Consider the following 11,174-nt stretch of genomic DNA (forward strand, 5'->3'; position numbering starts at 1 on the left):
TGTGTGTGTGTGTGTGTGTGTGTGTGTGTGTGTGTGTGTGTGTGTGTCGCAGTACTCCCACATCCACCTGAGCATCCCATCTGGGCTCCCCCACTGTGGCAGTGTGATGCACTGAATCTCATCACATCCCCTTTTCACCACCCACCGGTGCCCTCTGTCCTCTCGAGAGCCCTACATCTGATCTCTGTGGCCCCCACCAGCTGTGTGGCCCGGGGCAGATGCCTCCCCTTGGAATCTGTACTCCCTAAGGCTCTAACAGCTGTCTTCAACTGGGGATGATGCCCGGGTCAGGCCTGTACTTAGAGCCTCTTTTTCAGGTTTTTGGATCTCCAGAACTTCCACCTACCTGTCTCCCAAGGTTGCTGCCCCCAGGAATGGTCTGGAAGCAACCCCAGCAGCACACCGAGGCTGCCTTGGCTCTCAGGAAGAAGTGGCACTTAGGATGAGTGGGGGTCCAGTTCAGACTTGGTCTTCATGGCAACCGAGGGCCATCAGGCCCCAGCCCAACATCCACACCCCTCATTCCTCATCCCTCCAGACCTGGCTCCTCTGTCACCAAGCATTTTTCCTGCCACACCTTTGCACATGCTGTTCCAGTTACCTGAGCTGCCCTCCCGACTTCTCCCACCCCCGTTCAAGGAAAGCAGCACAGTGTGATGGAGAGGAGGGCGGGCTAAGGCCAGGATTTGAATCTTTTCTAGCTGTATGACTTGGTGCATGTGCCTTAATCTCAGAATCTTAGAAATGGTAACACCTTCCTCCCTGGGTTGCTATGAGGATCAAATAGCAAAACCTCCTAGTTAATGCTCCATTAACAAAGTTATTATCAGCAGCAGCACAGCAAGGGGCATGGTGGGCACTTGGCAATACCAGCCCTTCTGTCAGCCAGCGCACTGTGAGAGTCCCCTCTCTTCCCCCTGCTCCTGACTGTCCACAAATGAGGTCCCAAAGCCTCCATCCGGCATCTTCCCCATCAGCACAGCCCCAACCTCTTGTTCCAGCCTCCTTTCTGCCCCCTGTTGCCACTGCCCCAGACACTCAACCGCTCGCTCAGTTCTCTGCTTCCTCCTACCTGAGCCTGTGCTCAGCCTCCCTCCTGCCCACAGCACACTCCCCTTCCTGTGGGGGGTTCCCACCCGAGCCCCCCTCACCCTCCCACCTTCTAGTGAGACCTGCTCCACAGCCTTTGGCCATTCTCTGATCCTGGCACACAGGAAACTGTGCTGTCATTCAGTAATTTGGTCTGTCGTCCACTAGACCGTGAATTCCACCGGGCAGGGAACCAAGTCTGATTGTCTCTGTCCCCAGAGCCCACTTGGCATAGTGGTCCAGCCCACAGTGGGTATCAGCAGATGCCAGTCCCAGCCTGCTGCCCACCCATCACTCACGCAGGGGCTGGCGGCACTGCACTCATGCTGGACACGTGGGATTTGCGAGGGCAGCTGAGCAGCAAGGTTTATAGAGGAACCCAGGGCAGCAGCAGGGTGAGTATATCTGGAGCTGGGTTGGCAGGCTCGGGGCACAGCCAGCCTAAGCTGGGGGTCAGGGGCCCACGGCCCCTTCACTCCCCCAGGGACACAGTGTAGGCGGCATGATGTAGGACACCCCAGGAAAGCCCGGGACAGAGCTGGTGCTGAGGGCCCCATCATTATGACTGGGGTAGGGGTTTGGGGGACCAGAGATAAGAGGGAGGAGCACAGCCCATCCAACACGTCCATCCGGTGTGGCTATGTGCCAGCAGGTACAGTCCCACATGCAGAGCTCCCTCTGGGCTGCAGAAGGTGGGGGACCTAGGTGGGCAGGTGGGCACGGCATCCAGGGCCCCGGGAGAGCCTAGTCCAGTGGCCCCTGGAAAATGAGGCGGACGCAGCCATGCTCGCCGGTGAGCCAGGCCCCACAAAAGGGGCAGGCAGCATGGAAAGCATGGGTGCCATGGGGCAGTGGTGTCTGGGCCCAGTAGCGGGCAGTCTTCTCAGAGCAGACATGGCCGCAGGGTGCAAAGGCATGGCTGGGTGGTCCAGGGTCCAGACAGAGGCCGGCCTCCTGGCCGAGCCATAGGGGGACATAGGGTCCCACGAGGCGACAGAGAGGACACTCGCGCTCCTGGGGGCCCCGCTCTCTCCTGCAGCCCCAGCCGTGGTAGCCGTGGACGTGGCCACAACGGACGTAGACCCAGGGCTGCTGCTTGTCGGGTGCTGTGCGGCCACGGGCCGGACTGGGGAAGGCCAGGGTGCTGAGGCCCACGGGGCACTGGGGCCGTGCTGCGTTCGCCTCCTGCCGCTGGGCCTCCAGCTGCTTCAGCGTGGGTGCCCTCAGCAGCCCTGCTGGCGTGCGCCATAGCAGCGTGGCCCCACACAGGTCAATGAGGGAGCCGTCCTGCAGCACATTAGACTCGTTTTCCACCTGCCAGAGACAGCAGAAGGGCCTTACTGCTCAAGAGGCCCCCGAACTCCTGGCCATTGGGCAGCCGTCACCCCAGCCAAGCCACCTATCCATCCCACTGAACCTCCCTGGAGAGAACACCCTGGGCCAGTGGGGTGGGCTGGGGCAGAGGAGCCAGGAGGTCTGAGAACCCATGTGGGAGAGCAAGTCAGTGCTCCCAGGCATGCACTGTCCCTCACAGTGTGACATGGGCCTCGGTCACTTTATCTGTCAAATCAGGAGAGCTTGACCAAAACAAGGTTGTTCCCAGGGTCTCCCCTAAGGGCAGAAGTGGGAAACTCTTCTATCTGAGAAACACTGGGGGGCTTAGCCCAAGGCAGCTGTCCCAGTGGCTGTGGTTAAAAGCAATGATTCTAGAACTAGCGTGCCTGGGTGTGATTCCTGGCTTCGCTGTTTACTAACTTTGCATCCCTGGTCAAGTAACTCAACCTCTCTGTGTCTTAATTTCCTTATCCTCGAGATGGAGTCTGCGTCCCATTATCTCAAGTGGTTCCCAGGAATCAATCAACGTAAACATCTGGAACAGTGCCTGGAACACAGTAGGTACTCAACAAGTGTGTGCCAGTGAAATATTCACACGCACCGATTTTAAAGATAATGTTTCTCCAAATCTCCCCGTAGAATTGGTGCTCTGGAAAGAGAAGCCATGCTCTTCCCCGAGATTGTGCATCTGTTTGCCGGGTGTGCTCGAGCCCTGGAAGAGCTCGGAGAGGCCCGTTTAAGGAGCTTAGCCACGTGACCATGGGCAGGCCCCTGCCTCTCTCTAGGACTCTGTCCCAGCTCCTAATGTTAGTTCTCTGATCTGTGCCACGTGGAGCATTCACTGTCACCTCCGTGAGAACTACTCCAAGGGCCCTTTCCCGCTAGTAGAGGATAATAAAGCTAAATCCATCCGAACGTGAGAGACACGTTGCAAACTGCCAACACTTTCGGCTATAAACTGCTCACACATGGGCCAAGTGTCATCCTCGCAGGAGGCTGGGATGTTTTAAGCTGTCGGCATCCCTAAGGCCACTTTCTACCGCACAGTGCATTTATGTGTGCTCTATCTCGCCTCACCCCATAGACCTCCAGCAGTATGTGGGCTACATTTTGGAGCCACTGGTCTGGTCCTCTCTGTGGGGCAAGTGGGGCATGACCCCCAAATGGAACCTGTTGGAGCTCCCTTGTGTAGGAGGGCTGGAGATCAGGGGGAAGGGCCTGGGAAGGAGTCGGGGGCGGGGAGGAGGGAGCAGGCCACCTACCAGCTTCCCTCGCTGCTGTGCCGAGCGGCTGTCCCTCAGAGTGTACACATTCCCACAGACTGATATCTCCCTCCAGACACCCGGGGCCGAGTCCTCAGAGAAGCCGCCTGCTGGGTGCATCACCAGGACCCCATTGGTGGTTAAGCCGTCCATCAGGCCGTCGGGGGTCCGCCACTTGGCTGCCCGCTCCTGGGACCACATGTGGGATCAGATCATATCCCCGAGTGGCCCCCAGCAGGCCGCGATCCCGGGATGCTGCCCCAATACCCTCGCAGTCGAGGGAGCCCAGAGAGAACTGGAATGGGCGCTGCATAGCAGGGGGGATCACCTGAAGTCCTGGAGTCTCACTGTGCTCATGTTTTAAGTGACATTGCCACTGCCAGCATAGGTCACGGTTATGATGACTGCCCACTGGTCCATCACCCCAGGACACTGACCCTCCCCACCCTACCCCTCTGCTCACTCTCAGATAAAGTACCGGTCCCTGCCTAGGGGGGGGCTCACTCACTCCAAGGAAGATGTTGCTGGAGGCATCAAAGCCAGCAGCATAGATGCGGGCAGTATAGGGCGGCCGGCGGTCACAGAGGATGCGGCAGGCATAGCGGGAGATGGTGCTCTGGGCAGAGGGGCCCTCGGCGGCCCCTCCTCCAGGCGATGTGTCCGTTACCACAAAGTCGATCATGTTCTCGGTGGAACGGCCGATCTGTGAGGAAGAGGAGGGCGAGCACAGGGATACTGTGCACGGCTCAATCCCACAGGCTTCCTACCCCAAGGTTCCGCCTGCGGGGTCACCAAACAACGAGGAGGGGGAGGTACCACCCCGACTCCCTAAGCACTCTGGGCTCTCAGCTGGGGTCTCCAAATCCAATGGCTAGGATCTGGGGTTTCTCTGTCTCCCCCACTCAATAAAAATGAGTTGTTTTTTTTTTTTTTTAATTGACCAGTGAAAACGTGACACCCACGGTCTGGGAGTCCTCAAACATTAGCAGCACATAGTGAATTTTTTAAATTTACTAGATACCGTGCTAAGCCCTTCATCTGCCATATCTCAGCTAACCTTCCCAATAATTCCATGGGGTGGGGATACTGTGGGCCCCACTGTACAGATGAGGAAACAGAGGCCCAGAGAGTCTAAGCAACTCTTGCCCAAAGTTACCCAGCTAGTAAGTGATGGAGCTGGGATCTGACCCAGGTAGCATGACTGTCGCACCGCACTCTGAACTCTTAAGCTGTATGGCCTTCCGTGGTCTGGGAGTCTGGTCTTGAGTTTTAAATTTTGATACAGCCACTGATTTGCTGTGTGACTCCAGGAAGTCAAAGGCCTCATAGGACATCCTGCTTCCTCATCTGAAGAGTAGTTGATTACACTGAGTCCCCCCACGCCCCAAAACACCCTCACCACGGCCTTCAGTCCTCCAGGGTCACCCTGGGATGCCTGCAGTGCTGGATGTTGAAGCCCAGTGGCTCCGTGGCCAAGAGGCTTACAGAGGGGCCTGAGCATACCTGGAACATGTCTGTGTCACTGTCATGTGTGTATTCAACTATGACCGAGTGGCTCCGGGACAGTGTGTACGAGATGCTGTGCTGGCCACGGTTACTCAGTGCCTGGTGGGGAGAAAGGAGAAGTCACTTCCCAGGGCATGTGGCCAAGAGAAGTGTGAGCCTCTGAGCCACAAGCTGGAACCCAACGCCCACTGGCCAATCCCAAGGAAGGGGCAGTTCTACCCTCGCAGAGGATGTCCTGTGCAGCTGGCACTATACTCAGGCTTGCCTTATCTGATCCCTACAGCCACCCCAAGAGGGAGGCCTGGTTATTATTCCCATCTTATGGCTGAGGGAACCGCAGCTCAAGGAGGAGAAGAAACTGGCCAAAAGTCACACAGATGGAAACAGGAGAGCTTGTATCTTAACCCAAATCCTCTGAAGCCAAAGGCTTTCCTTTGCCATTGCTGTGTGACCGTCACATCCCTTCTCTGAGCCTTGGCTGCCTCTAAATGATGCTGATCGTTTCCATTCAATGGCTGGGATCTGGTCATCAAAGAAACATTCTGCAAACTGTAAAGTGCGGTACGCTGCAGGGGATCTCCTCTCGGCACCACTTCCCTGGTAGCCCCAGAAGACACAGAGGGCTCCCCTGCTCCAGCAGGCCCGTGGGCAGGCAGCACTGGGAAGGCTGAGGACCTGGGATCTGGGCAGGGAGCACAGGACTTTTGTCCAGGTCTACTGGGACAGGCTGCTTGCCTTGGAGACGAGCGGTGTGGAGATGTGGTGCATGACATCTGGCTTCACTCCGTTGGCATGGGGCCGGCGGCTCAGTGCCAGGCGGCTTCTCCGGCGGCCCTTGTCCCCACTTGCCAGACACCCATTGTAGCTGTGGATGTGGAGGGTTAAAAAGAAGGAATTGAAGGGAGAGAGAGAGAGAAAAAAAAAAAGAAAGTGAGCCCCTGAGAGATTTGGAGGAACTGCTAACTTCTGGGCAGATTCTACGGTAACAAACAAACACTAGAAGCATCTGAAATTAGAAGACCCTCCCTACTATATGAAATCAGTGCCTTTGGGAAGTAGGGTGAGGAGCAGAGTAGCTACAAAAGACTTTGCATTCAATTAACCAGTGCTTCCTGGATGCCTGAGCCATGTGTGGCCAGATGCTGGGCGGTGGGGTGGCATCGGGGGCACACCACAGGTCAGTTCTGTGTCCTCAGTGGCAGGGAAGCGGGGGTCCTGAGCTTTTCAAGGAACCTGAGTACCAACTGTGCCATAGGCCCAGAGGCAGCAGAAGGGAATTCTGGCCTCAGATCAGGTTTCTAGAAGAGGAAGCTGGGCTTTGGAGAACTAGAAAGGATTCACCTCTATAGCAAACTGTCACTTGTTACACCACAAGTATGACTGGAAATCAGAATGAAAGAAAAAACAGAGGGGTACCTGGGTGGCTCAGTTGGTTAAGCATCTGACTCTTGGTTTCAGCTCAGGTCATGATCTCACTGTTCATGAGTTCAAGCCCTGTGTTGGGCTCTGTGCTGACAGTGCAGAGCCTGCTTGGGATTCTCTCTCTCTCTCTCTCTCTTTCTCCTTTTCTCTCTGCCCCTCCCCTGCTCATGCTCTCTGTATATATCTCTCAAAATAAATAAGCCAACTTTAAGAAAAGAAGGAAGGAAGGAAGGAAGGAAGGAAGGAAGGAAGAAAGAAAGAAAGAAAGAAAAGACAGACCCACAATGCCACCACCTCCATATATCCATAACATGTCAAATTTCTACCTTCCTTCCAGCTCTTATCCAGAGGGGGTGATTGTGGAAGGCAAAGATGGGGTGAGTCACAGCCTTGGTCACTGCCATGTACTGGAGCCTCCCGAGTTCCCGGTGCTTCACGTTATTAATTACCTAATGGAATCTGTGCAATGTCCTGCCAGGCAAGTACCTTTCTTCCCATTTTACAAATGAGAAAGATTGAGGCTCAGGGAGGTAAAATGACCTGCCTGAGGTCCCAGGCTAGTAAGTGAAAAAGTCAGAGACTTGAACTTGGGTCGTCTGACTCTGGCCTTTCTTGCAGAGGCCCTTTCCGAGGGAAAGCTCACCCCAAGCAAAGGTCATGAGACTGGCAGGGTTTGGTGAGATCAGGGAGTGGCGATTTGGGTGATAAACTGCAGTAGAGGAAGATGAAGCTGCTGGAAGGGCCCTGAACACCAAGCTTAAGAGCCTGGACTTTTTTCTGGAAGAGTAGGGAGCCATGGAAGGATTTAGAGCAGGCAGTCCCAGGATGAAGAGCTGCCAAATACAGATAAGGCCCACTTAAATCAGAGTCTTCTCATAAGCTCGTTAAAATACAGATTTCCTGGCTCTACCCATGGAGATTCTGATTTTGTAGGTTTCGGACAGGCCTGTCAATGAGAATTTTCAACATGCTCTCCGAGTGGCTCTATAACCAGTGTGGGGCTTCACTGCTCTACAGAGAACAAACAGCTGTCAAGAGGGCCTATACCCTTAGGTCTGCACTCTCCCCCCATCAGTGGCCTCACCCTCAACTGGAAAGCCTGCCCTTCCTTTGGGACACCAAGCAGCTGCTCCTATCATGCAAACATCCCTGAGAGGGGGATCACTTTTGCCCTTGTAAAATCTTCCCACCTATGGGGTGTGGGCCAGTTCAGGACATGGGCTTGAGGCTCAGGTGGGCCTGGCTTAAATTCTGGCTTTTCCACTTATCACATGACCTCTGTAAAACGGTGCTAATTAATCAGGACCTACCTCACAGGTTCATTGCGAGAACTAAATGACATAAAGCATTTAAAAAACGTCCGGCACAGAGTGTGACAGATCTACAGCAAGCCCTTGATAAACGTTAACTATGATTATTAGGGGAAAAGCACATGGCATGTACATGTATAACAGCCCCTATTATTTCTAAGTAATCATAATGACGGCATAGCTTCTCAAATATTTTCTTTGGGGCAGATGGCAGAGAGAGAGGCCAAATGGTGTGGCTGGAGGAGGAAGAAGAGGGATCTGTGCCTGGGGGTGGAGTTAAGCGGGTGGTGCAGGGATCCCGGTCAGGCAGAGACCAGGAAGGGATGAAGTTTACCCACGGACCACCAACTCACATGGCTTCCTCTCTCCTGGCCTCGGTTCTCATCTGTAGCATGAGGGTCAGCTGTGGCTTAGTGAATGTGCACTAGACCTGGAGTAAGAAAGCCCTGGGTCCGAATCCCAGCCCTGCCACTTACCAGCTGTGTGCCCTTGGACCAGTCACTTCCCCTCTCTGAGCCTCGGTTTCCTCACCTCCTTCCTCACAGCATCTTTGTGAAGATTGAAATGAAATAATGTCCATGAAAGGGCTTGGCACAAGCCTGCCTCCCAGAACACTTGATACGTGCCAGGCACTGTTCTACGTGCTTTACAGAAATCACCTCATTCATTCCTCCAAAAACCCTCTGAAGTATTATCATCATCCCTATTTGGAAGGTGGGAAAATGGAGGCACAGGGAAGTTAAGCTACTTGCAGAGGCAGGATTTGAACCAAGTATTTTTGCTGGAGAACCAAAGTGCTTCACCCCAGACTACATATACTAGGTGCTTTATGAAAGGCAGATGGTGCTACTTTATTTCTGATCAGAAACTGAGGTGGGCAGTCAGAGTTTTCTCAGTAATTTATTAAAAATGGGAAGATAAAATAACAGGAATTGAGGTGGGTTTGGTCAACTCTCTCAGTTGGGGAGGTGAGGAGGGACAAACAGCAGAAGGTCATATGTGGGGAGAGCTGGGGCCCTTGATCTGGTTGCCCTGGGGGATGCCTGGTGCCCTGCCCCACCTGGGCCAGGGTCGCTCACCCCAGGACGATGAGTTCGCCATACTTGATGGGCTCCTCGCCTGGCTGCGCATCTTCACCAGGAGAAGAGAGGACACAAGAGCCCTGGCTCCCTGGGTGCCCGAGGTCTGAGGTTCGGGGAGACCCCACTTCAGGGTTTCCTTCTAGCACCATTCTGGGCAGAGTGGGAGAGGAGAAAAAGAATTTTGCAACCTCTCATCCCAACCCCCTCAATGCCAGCTCAGGCCTGCTGCCCGGACCACCTAGGCAAAGGCCAGAGTGACCTTTCGCCACCTCTGTTGCTATGGCAACCACTCCACCTCTGTCTCCTTTAAACTGCCCCGGGGTTGCTGGGATACCAGGGCAGGGAAATGGGTGGGATGGAACCAAGAGGAAAGGGCCCCACAATCAGAGGGTCGGGATATCCGGTAGGGCCAGAGGGGTAGACCAACTTGGGGTGGCCAGAGGCTTCTTTTTGGCTAGGACCCCAGAGTCTGGGATGTGCTTGGAAGACAGACACCTCAAGAGTTAGAGGGCCCTCATTCCTCATCTTAGACTCAGTTCCTGGGTTTGACTCTTGGCTCCGGGGCCTCAGAGTAACCCTTCCGTTGGGCTCTTGGAATCTATCTATCTTAATCATTTAGTCCCTTGCAGGTCTAGGCCTCTGTCTGTCTTTTTCCTCAATGACTCTCTGTCCTCCCGGGGCTGTCCTTTTCGCCCGTCTCTCTTCCCACCCTCCTCCTCATGTCATCCTGTCTGGCCACCTTCTCCTCCCCATCCATCTGCCTCAGTCTCCCCATCTTGGCTTCGCCGGACGGGAGGGCCTCCGGACCCCTCCCGGGTGCGCGCCCCCTCCCTCCCTCAGGTGTCTGTCTGCAGTCCCAGGGCCGCCCGGGTCTCTGGAGGCCTGTGGGGGCGGCGCTCCCCCCTCCGGCTGGGGCTGCAGCAGAGCCAGTCTCCGCAGGAAGCCTGTTTGGAAAACATCCCCGCGCAGGAGGGACTGCGCCGGGGCAGGCCCGCGCCCCGAGCCCCGCGCCCCGCGCCCGGGGCAGGCACAATGACGGCCCAGCGCATACGCAGATACACACCCGGCGGCCCCTCGCCACAAACACGCGCGCGCACGCACACAGTCCCGCACACCCCGAGCCCCGCGGGCAGTGCCCGGACGGGCGCAGAGCCCACTCGGGACCCGCGAGCGCGCAAACAACCCCCTGCGCCAGCCCTCGGACCCACTCCCCCTGCCACCCTCAGACACGCAAACACGCCCCCCGCGCCCGCCGGGGCCCGCCCGGCGCAGCCCCCGCCCCCTCCGCCCCGGCGGTCTCACCTGGCCGCGCTCCCGGCCCCACTCGGCGCCGCTCCCTCCGCGCCTCGCCCCTGCTCGGCCCCGGGGCCGCTGCGGTGGGATGGGCCCGGCCCGCGGCGGCTCCGCGCTGCCTCGTCACGGGGACACCCGGGGCCGGGGGAGGGGGCGAGCGCGAAGCGCCACACTCCGCCCCTTGTCCCGATGCCCCGCCCCCTTAAAGCCCCGCCCCACCGAAACTCCGCCTCTTGCGGCGAAGCTTAGCCCTAGTCAACAGAGCTCCGCCCCTTCGTGGGAGACCACGCCCCTCCATAGCCCCGCCCCCAGGCCCTGGGAAGCTCCGCCCACGCTCCGTCTCAGGAACTCCCTAGCGCATCTTCACTGGTTCGGGGACTCCCCGGTATCTGTGAGACCCATCCCCCAGTTCAGGCTCCCTCAGACCCCGCCCTCATTTCTGGGGACTTCCGGGTTCTCCTAGAGACACGGGCGCCCCCTCCCCCACCGCAAGCCGGAGCCTTTGTACTGCGCGGGAGGCGCCTTTCCCCACCTTGGGCCGGGGACTATCCACCTGCTCCCCCAGCCCCACGCCCGTCACCCCGAGACCCGTCTTCCCACCTGGGGTAGCTGCAGAATTAGAAGCGGGGGCGGGAAGGAGAGAAGGAAAATACTAGAGAGTCGGAGGAGGGGGTGTGCGTTAGCAGGGAGGCTGAGGGAAAATGCTACAATTGACTAGACTCGAAGACCTGTCTTTAGCCTCGCTCCTCCACTCTCTCGCTGGGTTGCCTCTGGACGACTCTAGGCCCCGGGGTGTCCGGGAACACTTCCCTCCTTCCAGCTAGCACGCACATCATACCCAAGAAGCCACAAGGGGGGCTTTGGGTTGGGTGCAG

At 56.8% G+C, this 11,174-nt stretch overlaps 1 protein-coding gene across 1 annotated transcript; it reads right to left on the minus strand.

Annotated features, from left to right (window-relative positions):
• Nucleotides 1-1,429: 1,429 nt before the first annotated feature.
• Nucleotides 1,430-10,514, minus strand: PELI3 (pellino E3 ubiquitin protein ligase family member 3). Its single transcript, XM_049616075.1, has 8 exons — nt 10,309-10,514; nt 9,004-9,156; nt 8,401-8,472; nt 5,928-6,057; nt 5,190-5,291; nt 4,195-4,389; nt 3,687-3,875; nt 1,430-2,403 (listed from the first exon to the last, which is right to left on the minus strand). Exons 2-8 carry the CDS (start codon nt 9,153-9,155, stop codon nt 1,834-1,836), a joined length of 1,410 nt encoding a protein of 469 aa, XP_049472032.1. The 5' UTR covers nt 9,156; nt 10,309-10,514; the 3' UTR covers nt 1,430-1,833.
• Between the last annotated feature and the right edge of the window lie 660 nt (nt 10,515-11,174).

The sequence above is a fragment of the Panthera uncia genome, chromosome D1, assembly GCF_023721935.1.
Source record: "Panthera uncia isolate 11264 chromosome D1, Puncia_PCG_1.0, whole genome shotgun sequence".
Classification (NCBI taxonomy): Eukaryota; Metazoa; Chordata; class Mammalia; order Carnivora; family Felidae; genus Panthera; species Panthera uncia.